This window comes from Trachemys scripta, chromosome 22 (genome assembly GCF_013100865.1).
Source record: "Trachemys scripta elegans isolate TJP31775 chromosome 22, CAS_Tse_1.0, whole genome shotgun sequence".
Lineage (NCBI taxonomy): Eukaryota > Metazoa > Chordata > Testudines > Emydidae > Trachemys > Trachemys scripta.
Genome location: NC_048319.1, coordinates 8,593,289 through 8,619,508, shown reverse-complemented (window position 1 = coordinate 8,619,508; position 26,220 = coordinate 8,593,289). Strand labels below are relative to the sequence as shown.

The 26,220-nt window shown below is 49.2% G+C and overlaps 1 protein-coding gene across 2 annotated transcripts; it reads right to left on the bottom strand.

The window, feature by feature from the left end:
• Positions 1-6,380: 6,380 nt before the first annotated feature.
• SIRT6 (sirtuin 6) lies at positions 6,381-26,220 on the bottom strand. Of its 2 annotated transcripts, XM_034755382.1 has the most exons (8): positions 26,057-26,186; positions 24,920-24,975; positions 21,280-21,462; positions 12,837-12,896; positions 11,406-11,501; positions 9,846-9,926; positions 8,484-8,607; positions 6,381-6,859 (listed from the first exon to the last, which is right to left on the bottom strand). In XM_034755382.1, exons 2-8 carry the CDS (start codon positions 24,952-24,954, stop codon positions 6,512-6,514), a joined length of 927 nt encoding a protein of 308 aa, XP_034611273.1. In that variant the 5' UTR covers positions 24,955-24,975; positions 26,057-26,186; the 3' UTR covers positions 6,381-6,511. The 2 variants fall into 2 exon arrangements, with proteins under 2 accessions (XP_034611273.1, XP_034611275.1); XM_034755384.1 differs by lacking the exon at positions 24,920-24,975 and having other exon boundaries at positions 26,057-26,220.

Below are 26,220 nucleotides of genomic sequence, written 5' to 3'. Positions count from 1 at the left end.
GTTCAATCAGGAGCCATCAAAGGCTAATTCCACCCTTCACTGCAATCGGAGACAATTACAGAGCGGGGTGACGCCACCCGAGGTGCAGAAAGAGAGAGAGACAGATAAAGGCCCCAGCTCTTGTGTAGCAAAGCGCTGGGCCCCGCCTGGGAATGGCAAGGATCTGGAAGGCCTCCATCTCCCAAAGACCCCATGAGATCAGGGCCCCCATGTGCCAGGCCTTGAACAGGCAGTGAGAGACAGCCCCTACCCCAGAGCGTTTACAGTCTAAATGGACCAGACAGCTATGGGGCGGCGGAGGAAGACACAGACAGCGGGGCCTGATGCCACTCAGTGGGTCAGAAGCAGAACTGGAAGTAGAACCCGCTGGGACATGCTGTCTCTCCCCCTAAACTACGTGGCTATTGAGAACAGGGGTGGGGCTAGATGACTAGGGATCAATAAGGGGATATGGAACCTTCAGCATCTGACTCAACAGATGACAGGCCGGGCAGGCCAACACCGGTCAAGGGCCTTTGCCAGCTGCTGCCTTTGGAAGAGGGCATGTACTTGCGGTAGGGCAGGTGCCCATGGCGCAGGTAAAGCCTCCTCCACTGGCAGAGAGACTAAATCGTGAGTGGGCCACGAGGACTAGACTTGGCTCATTCGTAGAGGTGACCTCTCCCGTTCTAGGGGAAGGACCCATCGGCCGAGTGCGGATGGGAAGCTTGCAATGACGCAGTCCATGCTAGATGGCTGGAGGAGCGCTGGTCCAATCTTTCACAAGTAATTCCACCTGGAAACCACAGACCCGCGTGGTTTCCTCCAGTTGCACCAGGCTCGGGTTTAACTGCATCTTCTTCTTCGAGTTTTTGCCTCGCAGGACAACACTCCGCTCTGCTAAGCGCAGACACACAGCGAGTGCCCAGGCCAATGGACATTGACCTTCACGCCGTTTGCCACCTGACGTGCAGAGCTCAAGCCATTTTCAGGCTGCATGGAGCCACTTCTCCCCTGCCTGCCTGACTGCCCCAGTAGCAGCGGATGGGGATGCATCTGTAATGAGGCCGCCTGTTGCCACCTTCTACCCACGTAGCCCTCTCCTGCTCTTCACACGGCTCCTCCACGGAGCAGAAGGCTTCCTTCTCTCCTTCCTCAGCCCCAAGGGATGGCGGTTGGCAACGGCAATGGTCTAAGCTGGCTTAAAGCGGGGGGAGGGATAGCTCAGTGGTTTGAGCATTGGCCTGCTAAACCCAGGGTTGTGAGTTCAATCCTTGAGGGGGCCACTTGGGGATCTGGGGCAAAATCAGTACTTGGTCCTGCTAGTGAAGGCAGGGGGCTGGACTCGATGACCTTTCAAGGTCCCTTCCAGTTCTAGGAGATGGGATATCTCCATTAAATTAATTAAAAATTAACTCTTTCTCAGCTGTTCCAGGGACACCAACCTGCTCCTACTGTCCCAGACTGATCGATGAAGAAAATGGATTTATGGTACTTGGGCTGCACCGTTGGGTGTTCGATGCACCTTAGGGATGTGGCCAAGTCTTGCTCAGACCGATGGATCTGATGCATGTCCAAGAGCACTGGTTAGACTCTTGGGAGCGAATTCCAGACACAGCCCTGCTGCTCGACAATCCAGAGAAGTAGCTACAATTCTCAGCAATGGGGGTGTTTGTTCCATTCTAGGCGTTTTAGGTACTTATTTGGTCCCCGTTCCCATAATACGAGCGCTTCACGATCCGTCCTGTATTTATCCATCCCAACACCCCTGTGGGTGATTCACTCCCCACCTCTGTGCCTCAGTTTCCCCTTCTACCTAAAGGGTAGGGCAGGGCTATTATCCACAATGGACTGCAGGGGGGGGGGAACTGAGGCAAAGAAAAATAAAATGACTCGCCCAAGGTCACAGAGGAAGTGATATGCATCCGAAGAAGTGGGCTGTAGTCCACGAAAGCTTATGCTCTAATAAATTTGTTAGTCTCTAAGGTGCCACAAGTACTCCTGCTCTTTTTATGGAAGAGCAGGCTCCCGAACACAAGTCTCAAGGTAATGCCCTAACCACTGGACCGTATTTCCACTCCAGGAACAGAAAAGTAGAGCAAACGGCTGCTTCCTTTGCCTGCCTGGACAGGCGGCCTAAACCGCAGCAGGACTGAAATCCACACCAAAGCCCAGCGTCCTGAGGGAGGAATCCTTGCAATGAGAGACGGCAAGAGCCTTCGAGGGAACCAGAAACCCGAAGAGCGAGCGGAGTTGCGATCACCTTCCCCGGATTAATACCTTATGTGCAACTCTGGCATTGCTCCAACTACCTTCTTTCTTTTCCCCCGTCTCTCTAATAAAAATCAAGATTTCAGGAAATATTTTTAAGCTACTGATCAGTGACACCTATTGAATCTATTAAACTGGGGGCCAGAAGAACAGGAATGCTCTAATGGAAATGGACACACTTCCTGCAGTGTAGTTTAGTCCAGTGATTCTCAACCAGGGATACATGTGCCCCGGGGGGTACGCAGAGCTCTTCCAGGGGGTCCATCAACTCATCTAGGTATTTGCCTAGTTTTACAACAGGCTACATAAAAAGCACTAGCGGAATCAGTACAAACGACAATTTCATACAGACAATGACTTGTTGATGCTGCTTTATAAACCATCCACGGGTTGTAAGTACAATATTTATATTCCAATTGATTTATTTTATTATGTGGTAAAAATGAGAAAGCCAGCCATTTTTCAGTAACCGTGTGCTGTGACACTTTTGTCTTGTTATGTCTGATTTTGTGAGCAAGTGATTTTTAAGTGAGATGAAATTTGGGGTACGCAGTCAGACTCCTGAAAGGGGGACAGTTGTCTGGAAAAGTTGAGAGCCCCTAGCCTACTAGGTAGGGCACGGGACTGGGACGTAGGAGACTTGCCTTCTACTCCCAGCACTGCCACTGACCTGGTGGGTGACCTTGGGTAATTCACTTTCACCGCCCACTGTGTCCATTTAGACTGTAAGCTCTTTGGGGGCGGGGACCGTCTCATTCTGTTTGTACAGCCCCTAGTACAGTGGCGTTCCAACCCTGGCCAGGCCTCCCAGATGCTCCTGTAACACAGATAAGTAATAATAATAGCAGTGAACCCTGCTCGAGTTTGCAGCTTGTTCGTTAGACAGCTCGTGCTTCTAGTCCACCCTCTGGATCACCCCCACTGAGATAAATCAGAAATGATATTCCAGATGATGATATGCAGCTCTGGGAGCGGGGCCATCCTCCATCGGTTCTGCTTACCAGCCAAGGAACAAGATGTTGACACAGTAAGACAAGCAGGAGCCCCCGTGGAATACGTCAATATTCCACATGTCACCATAACGCTCATTTCAAGAGAATTCTGCACTCTTGGGACAATCCCCCAGCGCTGTCAGCAACGCGATCTCCACACCAAGGAGACGGCAACGGCACAAGGTCAATTTGCCTTTAGACACCATGTTAAATTTGACCCCCCCCTCTTCAAATGAGTGCTCTCAGATGTCATGCTAGGAAAGATTAATAACGCACGACGCCTCCCCAGAGACCACCTCCAGGAAGGATGGAATCCACAGCCCAGCCTCAGACAGCGCAAAGAGCAGCCGAAGTGGATTTCCTGGGAACCTGGCAAGACCTCCAGGGGCAGTTTGATGGACACATGCCACAGAAGGTTTCGTACACAGGCCGCCTGCCAGCTGCCAATGAAAAGGGCAGGGTGTATCTTCGAGACATCTCTTCCCCCCCCAGGAAAAGGACAAAAGAATTTGGGGGGAGCCTTTGCAGGAGAAGGGCGTGAAGCCCCCGACTCATCTAGTGAGCAGAAGAAAGAGCTAGGTCAGTGGTCCCCAAACGTTAGAGGGTCATGCCCCTCCTTACCCTTCCGTAACCCCTCTCCACCCCAGAGCTAGGTCTGGGAGCAGGGATGCTGGTGTGTGTGTGTGTGTGTGTGTGTGTGTGTGTGTGTGTGTGTGTGTGTGTGTGTCGGTCTTGGGCTGGGAGCAAGGCCGGAGCCACCACCTGGGGCAGAGGCTGGGGGCGGGAGCGGAGCTGCAGCGGGGCTGCGGCGGGAGCCGGGGTCGCGGCCAGGTGCGGCTCCACTCCTGGCCCCCACCGGTAACTTGCCAGGGTCCCAAGAACTGCACCTAGTTTGCATGTATATTTACATAATATTAAAATAAATGAGCCCAACCCCCAACATTCACTGTAACTCCCTTAATAGCAATTGCAGATGGATTGAGGGCACCGGGACTACAGCTGTTCTGCTACTGCCCCACCTGTTGCTGCAAGGCAAAGGGGTGACCATGAGCTGTGTTTTAATACCGTGGGGCCACGTGTAGATTGCACACCAGACTTTGAGGAGTCCTGTTCCACACTCATCCCTGTCTAGCTGTGGGCGTATGGCCGGCTTCCTTGCTGTAGCGAGCAATTTGCATCTCAGAGGATCTCCCATTGCTTTACAAACTTCACTGTAGGGTCACATCATCCCTGGTAGGAAGGAAAGGGCTGTGCAAGTGTAGGGATTACTGAACTGCAGCCACCTCTGGGGTGGATCCCAGCAGCGGTTTAACAGAGCACAGTAACGCCCCCGGCACTTTAGGATAGGAAGTGAAGAATATAACACCCAGTAGAAACCACAGGAGAGAAATGGGGTAGGCAGGATAACTACCAGAGAGGAGCGGCAGGTCACTGGAGTTAACCCCAACTCTTACACCAAGTACCGTGAGATCTTTAAGTGACAATAGCCAAGGTCTGAAGCGTAAGCCTTGTCCAACGCATACAGTCCTCGTCAAGTTGTATTTTTAGACAGCACCTCGAGGCAACGCCTACAGTCCCCCCTGCTGTGTTTTAGCCATTGGGACATATTGGAGGTGGTGGATACAGCATGTTTTCGGACGTTTCGAATTCTGACCAGGAGTCGGAGACTGGAAACTGGCACCCAGGAAAGTTTCTGCATCTTAACCCAGACTCTCCCAAGTGGCCCAGAAGCCCGCCCCTGGGCTGTTTAACATCCAGCCTGCACTGGAAAACTGGCAGGAATATAAATACTGAGAATTTATCCTCAGCCAGCCACCTGCCCCCGCCAACCTTTTCTATTTCTCTTTACCACTAGGACACAGATGGCTGCAAGTAAACTCAGCTGTAGTGGAGTGAGCCAGTCCCCTGTGGCAGGCTTGAGTAGGGGAATGGAGTCAGCTGGGACCACACAGCTCGCGTTCCCTACAGCCCGCCTTCAATCAGAAAAACGATCTCACCATATGTAAGAAGGAGGAGGTCCATTCCGACCACAAAGCAAATCTCTGCCATGTCGCTTATCAGCCAGTTGCAATTACCATCTGTTTACCTTAGCAGAGGCCAGGCTGCATTAAAAGGGCAATCGCTGCATCTCATTATGTCAACAAAAGCGGCTGCCCCCATTGCGTTCTGGGGACTGCATCCCGCTACCAGGCCGTACTCAAAGAAGAGACGTCCCTGCTTGTAGCGCATATTGATGATCACAGGAGCCATGCCAAACAGAGTCCAGCTGAATCCCTCTTGCTGCTGGACAGCAGCTGCCCTTTCGCTGCGAGGAAACTCAGCCGGTAAGTCTGCAGGGCATGAAGAGTAACACGCAGCTAGACAGAAAGCGTTTCCAGGGGCCCAGAGCGGACCTGCGAGGGCCTTCAGCCAGCGAGAACGCAGACTTAGCAAGTCAGGCTCTTCCATTGACCTGATCTGACCTGCTGCCGTCAATGATTGGATTTAATGCCAGGCAGCAGGGAGGGAGGGTTAGTAGGGAAAGGACAAGGAGGGAGAAGCCTCCCAGGGGAACATTTTCAAAAAGTGCCTCTTGACTTAAAAGCCCGTGTTCCGTTTCCTAAAGCGGCGCCCGAGTCCCACTGGCTTTCAACGGGCCTTCAAAACTGTTACCCGCACTTCTCCGCATCTGTGTTTGCCCACCTGTAACATGGGAAATAAGTGTCACCCCACCCCGCAAGCTGTGTGCGCGCGTAAACGCCAGATCTTCGGGGGAACGGCCCACAGGGCGTGCAACAGACATGTACCCGCTTCCCAATTACGGAGGCTGCGGTTCTCATGCCGTGAGCAGCGCAGGATTTGGGGGTCAGCTCACCGGTGCCGTCGCCTGGCTAAGCGCTGCTCAAGGACGACTCCGTTAGCTCCTGCTGCCCCTCCCACAACGACGAGCCAGACCCTGTGGCCCTTAGGCCAGATGTGCCAGAGCAGCCGAGGGAATTCTGCTTTCCTTCCCCAAGCCAAACAGACGGCAGGGGGTGGGTCAGCAGTCAGCTACCCTCACGATGGATGAAGCAGCAGCAACTCACCCCTACTCCAGAAGCACCGCTGGGTAGCTGGAATCCAGCCCTCCCGCGACTGCCGATGCAGCTGCACAGACACTCACCATTGAAGTATATTTAATACTTACAAAAGGGGGGGGGGGTGATATTTCAAGGTATAAAAAGGACAGTAGGAAACGCGGCCCAGGCTAGCTGCTAAGACGAACGACCAACAGCAAAGACATGTGTAAGTCAGGTGAGCAGCGACTCCACTCTTACTCTCTTGGCTGCTACGGGACTGTGGCCTGAGCCAGGACATTCCTGCTTCAGACCGTCACAGTGCTCCTCGCGTGCCGTGCCGAGCCCCGGGCATGTCCCGTCAGCCCCCTCTGCCGTGCCATTGTGGTGGGAGCAGGGTTCTTCCTTGGCTGGGCGCTGAGCGTCCGGGTCGAGTTTTAGGGCTGGTTCGGGCTTCACAAGCTCAGAACTCTCCACCACCGCCGGCCCCGTCCACTCGGGGATCTCCAGACCAAGCTGCTTCATCAGCTTTGTCATGACTTCATCCACGTAGCCGTGGATGCGCAGGTCGGCTTGCCGGTCCTAGGGCCAAGAGACAGGAAACCGGCTCAGGGAGCGGACGTCTCTCCAGCCTTAGCACTTACATGTGCATCCAGAGGGCAGCAGCCTTTCAGCTCTACAACACAGGCCAAAATCCAGGCCAGCTCTGGCTCCACTGGGGGTAGGGATAGCTCAGTGGTTTGAGCATTGGCCTGCTAAACCCAGGGTTGTGAGTTCAATCCTTGAGAGGGCCATTAAGGGATCTGGGGCAAAATCAGTGCTTGGTCCTGCTAGTGAAGGCAGGGGGCTGGACTCGATGACCTTTCAAGGTCCCTTCCAGTTCTAGGAGATAATATATAATATATGGAGATATCCTATTAACTCTGGATCTCCATCCAACAGCTTTCTGGTCGCCCAGATGACAGGAGCTGGTGATCTCTTATTAGAGAAGCCCCAAATGCAGTCTGGGGGCCACAGGCCCCTAACATGCGGCTGCTCTCTCCCCGTTACGGCAGCAGAGGACAAAACAGACCAGCCTCAGGGGAATTCCAAACACCAATTTGAGGACTCTCTCAAGGGAGATCTGACCCCAAGGATTTCGCTCTGGTTTTCAAGGGCTCTGTGTGCACGCGTGAATTGGGCGAGGCCCTGCAACTCCTAGCAATTTGCATCACACCTGGGATTAACTCTCAGCTCCGCACTGGCCAGGCAACATTTGGGAGAGATTTCAAAACCGTCCTTACGATTATCGCGCTGCAGAAATAAGGGGTGAGCTGGCGGTGTAAGGAGGCGGGATTATTCCTCCTGGAGTTTAAGAGACAGGTGTCTGTGTGGATTTCAGGAATACACCCCTGGGAAGTGCTGAGAATCACCCTCAACACAGCTAGAAATGCAGAGCCCTTCAGCCAGGATGTGACAAGGTCCAGAAGCTACACAGCCTGGGGGAGGCCCAACAGCAGAGTAACCCCATTAACACACGGTGGTCTTCAGGCAGGCCACTGTCACAAACATCCTCATGTCTCTGGTCAGGAGGGAAGTGAACAGCAGCACTATGGGCCTCTATCTTATTTTGGGGAGGGGGGACAGGGGGCTCTGAGGTGGGAAACATGTCGAAATAGACTGTTTGAATCACTACAGAAAGAGTTCTGTAGGGAAGACACCTGCACTGCCTGGGACGGGGCCTAGATGACCCAAATGGTTTTTCCCCCCACCTCTAACCTTGATACACTTTGAGGGTCTTAGAAACAAACTGCCTTGGTTATGTAACAGGATTCTAATGAGGGTATTCGAGGGAGGTCGGAACATAAATAAAACTGGTCAAAGTCTATAGTCTCACAGCAAGGACTTAACTCGGGGGGGTTGATTAACACTCAGGATTCCAATTCACCTGGGGATACGTGAGGGGTTTTGATCCCACCGGAAGGTTTATTTTTAATCAAAGATCTAAGGTCTTTAGCGATGGGGACCCAGCATGTTTACTTACTAAACTAGGTTGATTTCTTCTAGCTGGCACTGTAAGCGGGCCGCCTGGCTCCTGGCTCCTGGACTGACCCACTTTTGCAGGATTCAATCAAGCACCCGCAAGTGCTGGAATAAAACCAAGGCCTGTCAGACTGTAGTTGGGCAGCTCTGAGCTCAAGGCGCCAGTCAAAGCATTTCAACTCACGTGCTTCGTTGCTTGCAGATTTACTATGACCAGCTTCCCTCCTTTCCTTTTAGTGAGCAGGGGGAGATTGCCACTGGGTTTGATCTGAAGAGAGGTCCCCAGAGTGACTGACAGGTCAGCTTTCCTGCAGGCGGAAAAAAAAAACCCAGCGAGAACTCTTGGAAGGGAACAGAGCCAGTCTCAATGACTGAAGTCCCCTTCTCTAAGAAGACAGTAGGCCAGACTCCCGCCACGTCTTACTGCCCCTCTGACGAGCCATACGGTACAAGTGTCATCATAAACTGCATCTCAACTTCGGTTCAGAATTGGAACCTGTGAAATCAGGGAACAAAACCCCATTTGAAATGATGCGCAACAGACTTTACTTCAGACTGGGCAGGGACTCTCTCTCTTCTGTGTTTGTACAGCGTCTAGCACGAGGGTTCTCAAACTGGGGGTCGTGACCCCTCAGGGGGGTCGCGAGGTTATTACATGGGGGGTCGCGAGCTGTTGGCCTCCACCCCAAACCCCGTTTTGCCTCCAGCATTTATAATGGTGTTAATATATAAAAAAGTGTTTTGAATTTAAAGGAGGGTCGCACTCAGAGGCTGTGTGAAAGGGGTCACCAGTACAAAAGTTTGAGGACACAACGGGATCCTGGTCACTACGCCAGTATAAATAATAACAACGAACCAGGCTTTGGAAAGTCTTGTCCACCCAGCCCCAGCAGCAACAATGAAATGTCCTTTCATTTTCTCCCGTGTACTGTCCCTTTATACCGTAAGATCTGTGAGGCAGGGACTTATTCACCTGGCACTAGTCACTTAATGTACATTGCTACGTCCTCTTAAGATGCTTGATCAATAATAAGGAACGAGACCCAGGAAATATCCTTTCCTCTTGGGGAATACCACAAGCACCTGGGATCATCCAACCACCAGCTCACTCGCAAAAGCGGTTGGTTTCTGAATGTTGCATTTACCCCGCTATCTGCAAAGCCTTTTGATGACAGGCCAGGTACAATCTCTGTCTCCAGAGGAAAAGGGGATCTGCTTAGGGGATGCGCTCAATACACTTTATTCTTCTTTGACTCCTGGAATCCAATAGTAACACGCTTCCATTGCAATTTAGAACTCTGGCCAGCTACAATCATCCTTAAGGATTAGACAGGGTTAAAATTCTGGAACAAAAGGGCAGTGAACTGGGAATGGCAGGTCAGGTTCCAAGTATCTGAACAGCCTAATTCATCCCAGCAGACGGCAAGAAGCTGGGAGAGGTCTCACAGCAACAGCTTTCATGTTGAACCAGTTCTCAGGTGGTTTTACTGAAGCACCAGGTGTTAAACAAAAGGGGGCCAGAACACAGTGCTGTGGAAAGCAATACCTGCAGGCGTCGTCTGCTAGGCTGAGGTCCCGATCAGGCAGAGAATCTTCCCAGTCTAAAATGGTGTCTATTAACTTTCCTCTGGGAAAAGAAAAATCCAACAGGAAACAGGGTTAGCTTTGCTCTCAGACAAGGCAAAAAGCAGGGACCCAACTGCAGAGGAGAGACTGATCAAACAACACTGGGCCAGTTCAGATTTACTGGCTCTTGAGTTCCATATCCAATTAGCTCCATGTGAAAGATGGATTTTCTAACTCCTGCCTGCATAAGTTCAGCAGGGGATCTGAGAGTCAAGCTGAGTTCAGCAAACAAGTTTCTGTGGGGCAGATTCTGCCCTCAGTGACACCTGTGAAGCCCAGAGGTCAGAAAGCGGCTCTGCAACGGAGCTTTGTTAACAATTCTGTGATGATGGGTGAGCTGGAATGGAGGCCATGAGACTGACTTTCTGTTGCTCTGGACAATGTGCAGTCACTTAAACCAGCCCATACTGGTGCAAAGAGCTAAGTCAAAACGGTGGTATCCTACTCCCAGTTTGCACTGGTGTAAATGACCCTAGGAGGCAGACGGGCGGGCGGCGGAATAGCTCAGTGGTTTGAGCATTGACCTGTTAAACCCAAGGCTGTGAGTTCAATCCTTGAGGGGGCCACTTAGGGATCTGGGGCAAAATCAGTACTTGGTCCTGCTAGTGAAAGCAGGGGGCTGGACTCGATGACCTGTCAAGGTCCCTTCCAGTTCTAGGAGATGGGATATCTCCATTTATATTTTAAAAAAAAATAGTGCATGTGGAGAATCGGGCCCGTTCTCTCTTGCCCAGACCTACGTTCGGTTAACAGGAAGGAGCAGCAGTAAGAACTGCGTCACTGAAGATCGCAAGTGCATGTGAAATGCACACAGAGCAGATTGTGGATGCCAATTTCACAGAGCCACCTTCCCAGCCATGAGCCCAGGTTACGATGAAAATCACATTGCAAAGAATCTCCCCCTTAAAGCTGAACAATTAAAAACAAAGCTCCTCGTTAAATATAACTAATGCAAGCAGCAACAAGACACAGTGGAATCAAATATACTGCTACAGGAGAGAGAATGCCCCTCTCAACACAGCAATCACACAGTGCAGCGCACTCCAGCCAAATGGACCCGCATGTAGCCAGTATTCAGGGAGCAACAGAAGGGGGAGATTTTCAAAGGGCACCTAGGAACCCAACTCCCATTGACAGATGATGTGAATCGGGTGCCGAGCTCCCATTTTTACCTTTGGGGATCTCCTGCACAGTCTCTGCTTCTCACAGGAGAGAGTTTAACAGACTGAACCTGACCTGAGAGGGTTTGAGTGTAGGAGCTCACCCACTCCTAACACAGAGACGCAAACGTGAGCCGTTGGCCCTTCCTTGAGTACTTAGAGGAGCCCTCCAGGTACGCTTGGACTGCGCCACGTGGTAAAAACCAAAGACACACACAACCAGGAAATGGTGGAGCCCAGGAGTTTCATAATTGGTACATTTCTGCAGGATGCAATTCTGCCCTTCCCTTCCCCCAAGGCTGTCATTACAGGATACATACCGGCAGGCACGAAGCCCTCTTGCTTTGGAGACATCGCACAGCCTGCCTGTCGGCTTGAGGCCCATGCTGCCCACGACAACGTCCCGCACGTACTGCCTTCATATGTAATGAGAAAGGAGGCGATTCAGAGTGCGAGACAAAAACCAAGTCTGTTCACAGCAATTAGCATGCAAGTGCGTAGATAAGAAAGGCGCTAGAATGCACCAGCCAGGTTCTAGACCAGGGATCGGCAACTTTTGGCACGCAGCCCGTCAGGGAAATCCACTGGCGGGCCGGGACGGTTAGTTTACCTGCAGCGTCCGCAGGTTTGGCCGATCGCAGCTCCCACTGGCTGCGGTTCGCCGTTCCAGGCGAATGGGGGCTCCGGGAAGCGGCACGAGCTGAGGGATGTGCTGGCCGCCGCTTCCCACGGCCCCCGTTGTCCTGGAACGGCGAACCACGACCAGTGGGAACTGCGATCGGCCAAACCTGCCGACGCTGCAGGTAAACAAACGGTCCCGGCCCGCCAGTGGATTTCCCATATGGGCCGCATGCCAAAGGTTGCCGATCCCTGTTCTAGACCATGCGACTGAGTGGAAGATATAAAGGCAGAAAACACATTGAGAATCATAAAAACAACGAGGAGTCCGGTGGCACCTTAAAAACTAACAGATTTATTTGGGCATAAGCTTGCCTGGGTAAAAAACCCACTTCTTCAGCTGCATGGAGTGAAAATGACAGATACAGGCATAAATATACTGCCCTAAAATATACAGGCATAAATATACTGAGAATCATGCCCCTTTGGTGCCAAGAGAAGCTGGAGACGAACATTATTGGCCAGATCCATCCCCAGTGTAACTAGTGAAGTAAACAGTTACACCAGGGATCAGTTTGTCCCTACACCATATTTCTACCCGTGGCAATCTCCCTCTCAAGGAGTTTAGAGCAATAACTTCAGAATTTAGGATTTATATTTCCTAGAAGCAAAAGGCAAAATCCAGACCACTGTGACTTCTCATTCTTATTTGGCAAACACGTACCAAACCTTGCGACGTGGAGAGACCACTGATATTTAAACTGAGCATGACCAATATGATGAACAGATTACAGGAGCTGTGAGGATCTTCTATGGGGGCACGAGTTAATGGTCTCACACTAAGTGGCAAGATGTAAGTGTTTATTCAGGATTTGTATGGAACGGATTTGCTCATATCGCATGCCCTGAGCTCTCCGCATCATGGGCTTATCTGCCAGAAGCTCACGTGGTGATCAAACTTGACTCACGCTAGAACCAACAGTTAGATAACGGAATCCAGAACTGCAGGGACTATCTGTACCCCGGAGACACACCCAAGGGGCACGGTGCCTCTCAGCAGCATGGCAGTGGAGAGATTCACTCACGCTGCCTTTTTACAAACGAGTGTGCCTTGCCCGGCAGGGATGACATACTTGCCGCATTTCACACATTCCTCCACAAACATGTTCCCGTGCAGCTCGGACAGCTTGTCCCTGCAGAAGAAACGGCAAAGATTAACGGAAACCCGGAGGCAACGCTGCCCCTTGGTGACTCAGGCTGCTAAAGAGACTCTTATTTACAGCGGTTGTGGCTGCATCAGGCCCACACGGTCTCCAGTTAAGGTTTTGACGACATCTAGCTCGGATGAAAGGGGTTGTTCTGGATGAAACACTCCTGTGCTGGCAGGGATCGGGCCATGGGGCCCGAAGGTTTCTGTGATGGCCTCGCCATAGGTTGAGTCTCCCTAAAGGTGAGCCATCTCCTACTGGCACCCTCAGCGTTGCTGCCAGTTTCCCACAGCTCCCCAAAACCAAATAAACCCACAAGCCTAATCCAACGCAGCTGATGGGATTCCCTTTGTTAGCGTATTGACTCCTAATAAAGAATAATGTGTCTTTTTTTGTAGGTTTTTGTATTGTGGTAGCATGTACGAGCCCCAGTCCTAGATCAGGCCCCCACTGTGCTAGGTGGTGCACAAAGGGAACAGAGAGAGACTGTCCTGGCCCTAAGGAGCTCACAATCTAAGTAGGTTCAGAGGAAAAGCCAGCAATTCTGTAAGTTCACCACCACCACAGAGTTCCCACTCTAGCGGCTACCGTAATACAACTAATAGCAGCCCCAACCAAAATCAGGCTGCTCTGTGCATGCATCTAGTGAGAGCCCATGCCCCAAGCATTTACCATCCAAATAGACAAGGGATGAGAGGGGGAAACAGGCGATGAGAGGGGAAGTGACTTCGCTAAGATCACAGTAGGCAACTAACAGAGCCAGTAATACAATCCCGGTTTCCTGCCTTCCAGTGCAGTGTCCTATCCACTAGGCGGGGGCTCTCAAGCGGTGGTACACGTCCCACGCATGGTACCTGGGCTTGACATTCCAGCCATTCACTTCACCGTTTTTTGAGAAGGTGGCACATGAACCAGTGATGTCAGGGAGCCACTGCACAAAACCATCCCGCATCTAAGTAGTTGGGCCTCCTGCCCTTTGGTACGTGGCCTCCGATACAGATGATGCACGTTTACCCACCTGCTTGCTCTTTCAGCACCTAGCCCAGGATGACGTTTCACCCAAACCAACCCAAATGCACCAAGACATGCTTGACTAAGGCTAAAAGCGGGCCTTAAAAAGACAACGTCTAGAATTGAGCTGTACTATTTTCCCATGATTACACGGCCACCATTTCAATGTAACAACCTGTGGCACAGCGTCACACCCCACACCAGCGGTACAATTTTCACTGTGAAATGCTAGAGGAGAAGGAAGGAGGAGTTTCAGATTGCAGACACAAGGGCGGGGGGGCCCAATCTGAGCCTGAGAAGGAGCCAGAATTTACCAATGTACATTGCCAAAGAGCCGCAGTAATACGTCAGCAGCCCCCCATCAGTTCCCCCACCCTGCTCCTAGCGCCTCCCGCCCGCCCCGATCAGCACCTCCCTCTCCCTCCCCGCACGTCCTGATCAGCTGTTTCGAGACATGCAGGAGGCTCTGGAGGGAAGGCGGGAGGAGTGAGGGCACGGCAGGCTCAGGGGAGGGGGCGGGGAGGGGGGGGGGGGGGGGGGGGGGTGAGGAGGGGCCCCCCCCCCCCCCGGCACTCTGGAAAGTTGGCGCCTGTAGCTCCAGCCCCGGAGACGCATATTAACTTCTGAACAGACGCATGTGGCTCCAGAGCCCTGGCATATACCAATCACATTTCTGATTTCTTCCCCCGTTCTGGACCTGACCGGAGATTTTTATTTGAGATCACTAATGAAATGCGTCCACAGCTTCTCTGATTTTTTAAAATGATTATTATTTCGGCCTTGCAGGGTTCCACTTCTTTGGTGTTAATGACATCAAGAGATTTGCACTGAGACTGCGACGGTAGCGTCAACCTGATCTGTCAAGTACCTCGGAAACCACCTTCAACTGCTTCTGTAAGATCAGTGCCTCTTTGTAAAGTCCTTTGTTGTGGAAAGTGCATGATTTGTTCTGATCAAAGTTCCCCTTGTGCTCAGTACAACTTTCAACATCTGCTCGCCGGATGCCGATGTGAAGACGCAGCCTCGCTGAGTTCGGCAGTCAGCCGCTGGAAGCTGGGACAGCAACCACAAGGCTGACTGTAATATTTCAATAGTTCTTCTGCAAGCACAACGTACGCAGTTAGGCTCCGGTTCAACAAAGCACTTAAGTGTATGCTTAAGTCACGTTGACTTCAATGGGCTTAAGCGCTTTGCTGAATCAGGGCCGTAGTGAAGTTTACATGAGCTTGTAACAGGGGGACAATCCCCTTAAGAGTAGTAGGGACAAGGAGGTTAGTCAACACCTGTTTTGTGATGTGTCCCTTTAAGGTTCCTGGGATTTTTAGAGTGGACGAAGTGCAGGAGATGGGAGAGAGGAGTATGGTCCCAGAGGAATAGTTAATACTTGGCAAAAACCCAGGCTACTGTTTCTTTAAGGTCCTACTCTTCTTCCACTCTAGAAATCCCAGAAAACAGGTGTTGACTGACTCCTAGTTTCTACTACCCTGAGGGGGTACAGTCAAGCTGTTACACCGCTCAACCCCCATGTAGAAGTAGTTTAGGATGACTGTTCCAGAGATACACCTTTTCCCCACGTAATTATCATTGTCTGGACAAAGGCAAAGGCCTTTGTCATACTTTTCTCTGTATTCTTGGATAATATCTTCAGCAACTTGGGCCTGGTCCACACTAACCCCCCCACTTCGAACTAAGATACGCAACTTCAGCTACGTGAATAACGTAGCTGAAGTCGAAGTACCTTAGTTCGAACTTACCGCGGGTCCAGACGCGGCAGGCAGGCTCCCCCGCCGACTCCGCGTACTCCTCTCGCAGAGCAGGAGTACCGGCGTCAACGGCGAGCACTTCGGGATCGATTTATCACGACTAGACAAGATGCGATAAATCGATCCCAGAAGATCGATTGCTTACCGCCGGACCCGGAGGTAAGTATAGACGTACCCTTGGAAACAATATTCTTTTGAGGAGGAGGAGTGGTTCCCATATGAAAGGCAGGAATATTAAGTAGAACATATGGATGCATCTAGCCATGTTCAGTTCATTTCTCATATTAAACCAACCATCTTGCATTAAATGGCAACGTTAATTCTTGTGGTTCTTCCTGTAATTTTTCTTGTTTCTTCACTTACAATATTTACCTGTGAGCCTGGGCATTTAAGTCTGTCTGGAAAATATCCAGGGCAAACTGCTTCAATACTTTCTTCAAATTGCTCGGTTTTTACTACATGGTGAAATTAGACTAAGAGAAAGCTGCAACCTTTGTCAAGTCTTTGCCTTTGCCTTTCAGTTGTTTTCACGGCATAGCTACTGTTCGATCTTTGCCATTTCTGGCGTTGATGAACAGAGATTGCTCCTGAATGAAACGGATGGAAAGCCCAGCACTGGGACCAGAAAAGCATCTCGCGTGCAGGCTCAAAACTCAACATTTTGCTTTTCCGCTTCAATGAGCAAAATTTCATTCAATAACCTTTGATCTTGAAGGAAAAAACAGATTTCCTGCACTACAAGATGAGCGTGGATGCTTTCTACTTATCATCGCTAGGCAGTGTGAATACTGTCAGTTAGAGAAATTGTGTATTTTCATTACTCCAGACACTTGTTTTCTACTTCCACTTCCTTCAATCTACCCATTTTTTGTCAGAAATTCACACATTGATATTTGGCAATTAGCGAGCATTTGCCATATTGATTAGTAGCTTTGACATTTACTTTAGCTAGGATGAGATTCTGCCACCTTCCAAATTCAATACTGAAGCCTAAAAATAAGTTGAGCCAAATAGCTTTGTACAGGACCATACCATTGGTTGTGTCCATGTCGGGGTAGGCAACCTATGGCACAGGTGCCGAAGGTGGCATGTGAGCTGATTTTCAGAGGCACTCACACTGCCCATGTCCTGGCCACCAGTCCGGGGGGCTCTGCATTTTAATTTAATTTTAAATGAAGCTTCTTAAACATTTTAAAAACCTTATTTGCTTTACATACAACAATAGTTTAGTTCTATATTATAGACTTGTAGAAAGAGACCTTCTAAAAACATTAAAATGTATTACTGGCACGCGAAACCTTAAATTAGAATGAATAAATGAAGACTCGGCACACCACTTCTGAAAGGTTGCCCATGTAATCTAGATTCTAGCAAACCAAGCCCTAACAGTTCGCAAGTTCACACATTTCCCTAACATGCAACGGCAGTTAACACTACCCTCTAGCCACACCCCCCTCAATAACCAGATCTACAACCTATCCTGAAAGATGATCCCTCACTCTCACAGATCTTGGGAGACAGACCTGTCCTCGCTTACAGACAGCCCCCCAACCTGAAGCAAATACTTACCAGCAACCGCACACCATACAACATAAACACTAACCCAGAAACCTATCCTTGCAACAAAGCCTGATGCCAACTCTTCCACATATCTATTCAAGTGACACCATCATAGGACCTAATCACATCAGCCACGCCATTAGGGGCTCGTTCACTTGCACATCTACCAATGTGATATATGCCATCATGGGCCAGCAATGCCCCTCTGCCATGTACATTGGCCAAACCGGACAGTCCCTACGCAAAAGAATAAATGGACACAAATCTGATATCAGAAATCATAACATTCAAAAACCAGTGGGAGAACACTTCAACCTCTCTAACCACTCAGTGACAGACTTGAAGGTGGCAATTTTGCAACAAAAAAACTTCAAAAACAGACTCCAAAGAGAGACTGCTGAACTTGAATTAATATGCAAATTAGATACAATTAACTTGGGTTTGAACAGAGACTGGGAATGGTTGGGTCATTACACTAATTGAATCTATTTCCCCATGTTAAGTTCTCCTCACACCTTCTATGGATCATCTCGATTATCACTTCAAAGGTTTTTTTCTCTCTCCTGCTGCTGATAGCTCATCTCAATTGATTGGCCTCTTACAGTTGGGATGGCTACTCCCACCTTTTCATGTTCTCTATACCTATAAATATCTTCTTTCTGTGTGTTCCATTCTATGCATCCGATGAAGTGGGCTGTAGCCCACGAAAGCTTATGCTCAAATAAATGTGTTAGTCTCTAAGGTGCCAAAGGGCTCCTGTTCTTTTTGCGGATACAGACTAACATGGCTGCTACTCTGAAACCTGTGGTTTAACGTATTCCCCTTCTGCTCTGGGCTTTTTTAGGCAGTTCGGTTGCTTTCGTATTGTTTCAATCACTTCCTTTTTACCATTTTAGAATTGTTATAATTTTCATTCATAGATTGAAATGAGAGTCTAGTATTGCTCATACAAAAAAAACGTGTTCACGTCAGTACTTGAGAGTGACACACCGGCCTTGCCCACCCACAGAAACCGCACCAGTTAAACGAAGCCAGTTACAAAATAAAACCCCACCCTTTCAATTTAACTGCTGCAAGTGTGTGTACATACCAGGCCAGAGAAATAAAAAAATAAAATAAAAAAGAGAGAGACCAGAGGGACCAAATGGGACAGCCCAGTGGTTCTCAAACTCTGGGTCGCGACCCCATTTTAATGGGGTCACCACAGCTGGTGTTAGACTTGCTGAAGCCCGAATCCCACCGCCCGGGGCCGAAGTTGGAGCCCGAGGGCTTCAGCCCTGGGTGGTGGTGCTCAGGTTACAGGCTGCCTGCCTGGGTCTGAAGTCCTTGGGCTTTGGCCCTCTCTGCCTGGGTCAGGGGGGGATCGGGCTTTGGCTTTGTCCCCCTCCCCCTGGTCTGCCCAGGGCAGCGGGCCTTGAATGGGTTCAGGCTTCAGTCCCCGTTCCTGGGGTCGTGTAGTAATTTTTGTTGTCAGAAGTGGGTTGCGGTGCAGTGAAGTTTGAGACCCCCTGGGATAGCCCATAGTCACAGCTCTCATTAGAACGTTCTTGAGGTGTGAAGTTGGCTCCCCCACATTCAAAAGAAAATGAATCCGATTTGTAGAGAACAGTGTTTTTGCTAATCACTCCCGTCTGACTTTGGCAAAGGGCCGTTTGTATTGCTAAGAAAAAGAATTAAGCTCTGAGCTTCCTCATGGGACAAGAATACAAGCAAATATCTCCTCGAGCCAGACAGCTATTAAATTTGTTCCTTAGCTAACACCATGTCATGCTGTTCGTAAGATGCACCTTCTCGAAGGAAGCAAGTTCCCATTCACACACCCTCCTTATCTCTTCCTTCATATTTTCTTTCTCGAATTAAAATTGCATTCTCATCTACCAGCCTGATTCAAGCACTCCAGCACACAAGGCAAATAGCCCATTTGTTTGAAGTGCTAGAAATGTTCTGTCTGGGGTATTTTTATCGTAGATTAAAGTTTCCGTCGAAGGAAGAAGCTGCCTTTTCCAGACCGAGCTAATGGAAAGGCAGGTTCCTTTGAGGACGTCTTTGAAGCTGTCTTTACCTGACTAAGTACAGCTTGGTCTCTACCGCCATACACATGGGGATTGGCGAGCCTGCATTCACACGTCAATCAAGTGCACAGCTCGCAGGTGGGGGCACAATGCCGTGCTTGTTTTGGACTTTAGTATAACAAGGATGCAGGAAGAGAAGCAAACAAATCAAGTAAACCACAGCGCTGCTAAAACGAAGATTAACCTGAAACCCAGGACTATCTCCCCCTTGTGCCCCTTCTAAAGCGTTACAGATCTATGCGGCGAAGCATAATTTAAAGGCACTTCAGGCCCAGTCAGGCGCCAGTGAAGGTTTTCTCACTGAAGAGATAGGGTAGGGATGGAGTTTATTAACCTTGCCTGACGAAACCCAGTTTACCTAAAACAAACACTCCTGCAACCTGCACTACTTGGAGATGAATCACATGAGAAGCTGTACTTGCACAGAGCAGTGAAAGGGTTAAGACAGCCAAGTTAGCCTTTTTGAAATGAGCTTCATGTTCTTAGTCCAGGTCCAGGGGACAGGTGTCAACAACAGGCCACAAACTGCACCCTTGTTGGCAGCTTTCATAAAGAAGCCAAGGCCTCAATAGGTTACAGAGACCAAATTCTCCTTTGTCCAGTGGGTCCCTCTAGATTAGCACTGAGGTGCATGGACCGGATGGCCTGGGGGAAGGTTGTGGGATCTGACCTGCAAGAGGGCACTTCAGTCTCCAAGCCGAACAATCCAGCACTTGTCACAAGCATTGCGTTATCTGTGTCAGCACCGTAACAGTAAAGGGAAGCTGACCTTGCTCTAATCAGAAGCACAGACACGCCAGCTGAAGAGGTGTGGTAGCCAATATGCAGTCTAAGGAATGTTACAACGCAGCCCTCAATGATCCTCCTTTTGAACAGAGATGCAGCCCACAGAGACTACAAATCCCAGTATGCAGTGTTCCATCCTGAACGCCACATGCTGGGATCTGGAGACTTGCAGGCCACGCCTGCCTCTAAGGGGTGGTTGCACTTTGTTCCGACGTGCACACAAATTCGGCTCTTGTAAGGCAGGCTATGCAGCCATCCGTTAAACAGACTTTCATTCCCTCTCTATCCCGAGACACCTCCCTACAGAGACAATGTTTCTGTGCAGCACCTTGCGCGCTGAAAGTGCTCTGTAAATATTACAACAGTTTAGATCAGCTTGTGACCAAATGGAAGTTTTCCCATTTTCACCTGAAAGGGTCCTACAGACACACACAGAGTAAAACTAGCGGGCTAAGATGACAGCCCCCATAAGAGGAAGGCGATGGCAGAGTGGATTGATGTAACCTGTCCACAAGTTCAGTCCTTACAGACACAGTCAATCATGATGCTTCCCATGGCAATCAATACCGGCCGCTTTATATAAGCCAATGTCTGCCCTTTAATAGAGTGGGTGCTAGATCTTGGAGGGCATTCAAATCCATTTGTAGTGAGTTCCAGCACAGCTTTGGGAAGTAGTCCTGGAACTATAAAGGTCATTGCCCTTAAACAAAATAAGCCACCCCCTTTAGAAATAGCAACGCAGGAAAAATTGCGTTTAGCTTGGTCCATGGTACCACCACACGAGCTTTAGAGAGTGCTGATGCTGTTATATCTGCCTCTGTCCTAGTCCCAGTCTTAGATCCAATTCAGCTTATTTTCTCCAAATGCATCCCATAGTTCCCCCCAACCACACACTCACTATAGAAGTGGGACTAACAGCTGTTTTAGCACAAACATGATTAAGAAGCCATGTTGCTTCTAAAGCTGAAGGGGTTTGGGCCCAGGCATTGCTTTCATCTCGGGAGAGCACTGAAGTGTTAATATCTATTTTGTTACAAGCATTAGCAGAGATCTGTGCAGCATCCACACACACAATCCTGCAAAGCTGCACTTGATAAAAAGCAACAACACGGCAGCTTTGATGCCTGTTACAGGCATCTGGGCTCTGCTGGGTAGATGGATAAAGAGGTGCAGTACCGTGGGAATCCAGAACGCACATGCAGGCCATCCACGTTTTGGCTGACCAGGAACTTCAAGATGCCGACTCTCTGCAGCTCCAGCAGCGCCATGTGGGTCTTGGAAGGCCTCGCGTTCTCAAAGGTAGTGTCAAACTTGGGGGACAATCCCCTCTCCTCCATAGTCCATACGCCATTGGGCCCCCTGTTGGGGGGAGGAAGGGAAAGAAGTCAAGTTATAACTGGAGGTAGCAGGCGTTAAGCAGCAGTCCGCAGACACCACGCTAGCTCTACTTAAGGGGGAGAGAGCCAAAGTGAGTTGCTAAAGGAAGATGACCTGTTACCATGGCATTCCTGTCCTTGATGTTACGAGAACACGTCTAGGCCCTACAGCTGTAACCTTGGTGCTTAATTCAATGCTACTGCGGGCAACATTTTAACATTAAAAAGTAACTAGCAAGATGGAAATGAGAATGAGAACTTCAGCACTGACCCCAATCAAATTCAATACTGAAAGTACAGGCGTGAAGAGCGGGCAGTCCTGGAAGGCGAGCATCCAATGGACGGCAAGGCTCAGTGGGCCTAAAACCAGCAGTGGAGCGCTCAAAGCTGCCCGCAGACCACAGGGCATGATAGAGTTGTAATGGCATTAGGCTTAATTAGGAGCAGCTGGGGGAGGAATCACTGCCTGACCGATCAGTAAGGGCACAATCTCTGCAAATGAGGAAGGAGGGAGGCCTAGATGGGAAGGGAAGCCAACGGCAGAGTCCACAGCCGTCTCATTTTGGCCAAATCCAGAGGCTTGCTCAGTGGTGGCATGAGGCACACCACATGGAGTTCACATGTAACTTGCATGCTGAGGAGACTGTCGACTGCAGCCGGAGGTTCAGCCAACAAGAGGCCGTAAGAAAGTAGCTCCATCCCATGCACTTCATCTTCCCTCCACTTTCCTGCTAGGACTCTGCTGGTGCAGAAATCGCCCCTCATTTCTACTGTGTAACATACACTTATCCTTGATGTGGCCTCTCGATTCAACCTCAAGAGTATCTCAGAATCACTCATTGGGGAACGCGCGTGTGTCGGGGGCACCGTGTGGTTAGTTGGACACAAATCAGAAATCAAGAGACCTATTAGGCCAGTTCCGGGGCAGGATTATATTGTAGGGAATCATCTCCAGTGCTTTGCCCAATCTTAAATGAATTGAGCAACGGCACGTCCATTACTTCCCCCGAGGGACGAGTCCTCAGTCGGAGATCTTTCCATTATCAAATGCTTCCTGATTCTGAGCCCACTTGTATCCTGGCTACAGCCCCTTAAAACACTCTTCCCCCCCCTCGCCGCCCCCCTTCAACCTTTACACCCTTCAAAAGGAACGCAGGCCAATGTGTGTTCTAGACTGTGCTACCTACCGTGTGACCGTGGGCAGGTCAAGGCACTTCTGTGCCTCAGTTTCCCCATATTTGAACATGGATAGTAATACTCTCCTACCTCCTAGTAAGAGCACAAGTCTGCAGTCCTGAGGAGCCACCAAGGAGATTCTGGGCACCATTACATTACACCACTTAGTAGGATGTTCCAGAGGAACCCCCTTCGGAATCCCCTCACTAGCAAGACAGGCTGACGGACGCCACAACTACTGAAAGTGAAAGTTAACCAGCCAGGAACAAGCACGGTGGGACATTTGACTTTGCCAAAAACCAAAGTTTGCAGCCAAAAGCATAACAGGAATTGCACTGCCCAGGGGGCCAATGCGCGTACCCTGCTTCCGGGGCGGCTCAGACAGGTCTGCAGAGAAACAGCGCCACCTGCTGTTTAAGGGGAACAGGTGGGCCTGGAAAACGGACTCAAGAGTGCTAAATGTAACTGACGCAAAGCCCTGACTTATAGATAGTCCATCTAGTCCAGTACACGGTGTCTCTCAGGGATCAGCGTTAGGTATGTCTGAGGGAACACACGCAACAGGGCAATTTCGAGTGATCCATCCCATGTCTGTCCACTCCCAGTTTCTGGCAGTTGGACGTTTAGGGATTCCTGGAGCATGGGGTTGCGTCTCTGACCACCTTTGGCTAATAGCCATTGACTGACCTTCCCTCTATGAACTTTAGTTCTTTTTTGAACCCAGTTACACTTGTGGTCTTCACAACATCCCCAGCAAGGAGTTCCACAGGTTGACTGTGTATGGTATAAAGAAGTACTTCCTTTTGTTTGTTTTAAACCTGCTGCCTAATCATTTCATTGGGTGACCCTTAGTTCTTGTGTTATGTGAAGGGGTAACTAACACTTCCCTATTCACTTTCTCCACAGCTTTCATGATTTTTATAGATCTCTATCATACCCCCCCCCTTAGTCATTTTTAATCTCTCCTCATACGGAAGCTGTTCCATACCCCTAATCATTTTTGTTGCCCTTCTCTGTCCTTTCTCAATTCTTTTTTTTTTTTTTTTCCAGATGGGGCAACCAGAACCAGTATTCTAGGTGCGAGTGTACCATGGTCTTATATAGTCACATTATGATATTTTCTGTCCTATCTCTTTCCTAATGGTTCCTAACATTCTATTACCTTTTTGACTGCCACAGCACACTGAGCGGATGTTTGGAGGGAACTACCCGTGACAACGCTAAGATCTCATTTTTGAGCAGTAACAGTTAATTTAGACCCCATCATTACGTATATATATTTGGGATTATGTTTTCAGTGTGCATTACTTTGCATTTATCACCACTGAATTTCATTGGCCATTTTGTCACCCAGGCAGCCAGTTTTGTGAGATCCCTTTTTTAATTCTTTGCAGTCAGCTTTGGACTTGACTATCTTGAGAAATTTTGTATCAACTGCAAATTTTGCCACCTAGGTGTTTACCCTTTTTTCTAGATCATTTATGAATATGTCGAACAGCACAGGTCCCCAGTACAGTGGGGGACCTATTTAGTCACTATTTAGCTCTCTCCACTGTGAAAACAGACAATTTATTCCTACCTTTTGTATCCTATCTTTTAATCAGTTACTGATCCAAGAGAGGACCTTCCCTTTTATCTCACGAATGCCTATTTTGCTTAAGAGCCTTTGGTGAGGGACCATGTCAAAGGTTTTCTGAAAGTCCAAGGACACTATATCGATTGGATCGCCCTTGTCCACATGGTTGACACCCACAAAGAATTCTAAAAGCCTTGTGAGGCATGATTTCCCTTTATAAAAGCAATGTTGATTCTTCCCCAACATATCCTGTTCATCTAGGTATCCGATAATTCTGCTCTTTATAATAATGTCAACCAATTTAGCTGGTACTGAAGTTAGGCTTACGAGCCTGTAATTGCAAGGATCACTTCTGGAGCCTGTTTTAAAAATTAGCATTACATTAACTACCCTCCAAGTCATGTGACACAGTGGCTGATTTAAGCGATAGGTCACATACCACATTAGTAGCTCTGCAGTTTCATATCTGAGTTCCTTCAGAACTCTGGGGTGAATCCCATCTAGTCCTAGTGACTTATTACTATTTAAATTTATCAATTTGTTCCAAAACCTCCTCAACTGACACCTCAGTCTGGGACAGCTCCTCAGATATGTTGCCAAAAAAGAATAGTTTGGGTGTGGGGATCTCCCCCTCATCCTCTGCAGTGAAAACCGATGGAAAAACTTCATTTAGCTTCTCCGTAGCAACCTTGTCTTCCTTGAGTGCTCCTTTAGCACCTCCATCGCCCAATGGCCCCACTGCTTCTGATGTATTAAAAAAAACAAAAAATTGCTGTTAGTTTTTGTGTCTTTTGCTAGTTGCTCTTCAAATTCTTTCTTGGCCTGCCTAATTATACGTTTACACTTGACTTGCCAGAGTTTATGCTCCTTTCTGTTTTCCTCAGTAGGGTTTGACTTCCAATTCTGAAAGGATGCCTGTTTGCATTCTAACTGCCTCTTTTACTCTGCTGTTTAGCCACGGTGGTATTTTTTTAGTCCTCAGTGGTTTTTTTTTTTTCCATTTGGGTTATACATTAATTTGCGCCTCTATTATGGTGTTTTTAAATAGTCTCCATGCAGTTTGAAGGCATTTCACCTTTTCATTTCCATTCAACTAGCTTCCTCATTTTTTCCCTTTTCCCCTATGGTTACACTGTTAACCAGCATGCACAAATAAGCTATACAAAGAGGACACCAGATACCAAGTACTGTCACTGCTTGGGCTGATGAAAGTTAGGTGTGGGTGTTAGCCTCGGAGAATCATCTCACTGACTTTAGTGTCTCATCAGAGCCCACTTTGGCCACTGAATAGCAAGCGTTTGACTTTGGGAGCGAACTCGAGCAGAAACTATAGACAGAAAGGAGAGGAAACCTCTCACCTCCATTTATCAGAGGGTCAGAAAAAAGGGAGTTTTCCAAAAGTAACAGTTACAAGGCACTAAAGAAATGGACTATTTTCCTACAGCACTTAACACACAGGCTAACTGGCCAAGTATCAGGGATGGAGCCATAAGACAACTATTAGTTTCTCATTAATGAAATATTGTCACTATAAATACCACAAATACGATCACTAACCCAGTAAAATAACACTTGCACGCCGACAGCATCTGTCCGCCAAGGATCTCCAAGCACTTTATAAACATTAACCTTTTGCCAAACTCCTGTAAGCCAGACACATTTTCACAGGTGGGGAAACTGAGGCACTGAACGGCAAAGTGACTTGCCTATGGTGAGTCAGTGGCCAAGCCAGGAATAGAGCCCCCAAGTTCTAACGCAGCACGTCGCTCTGACCACTAGCCCACACTGCTCAGTGATTACAGATTTCTTCAGGCAGTGCCCTTACCTGAAGTCAGGGATTCCGGAAGCCGTACTGATCCCAGCTCCGGTGTGAAACACTACATTGGAAGAACCCCTTATCAAGTCTGCTAACGCACGCACTTTCCTCTCCAGCTCCTCTGGCGGGTCAAAAATCTGAGGGGAAAGAAAAATGGAAATGGAGAGCCAGAG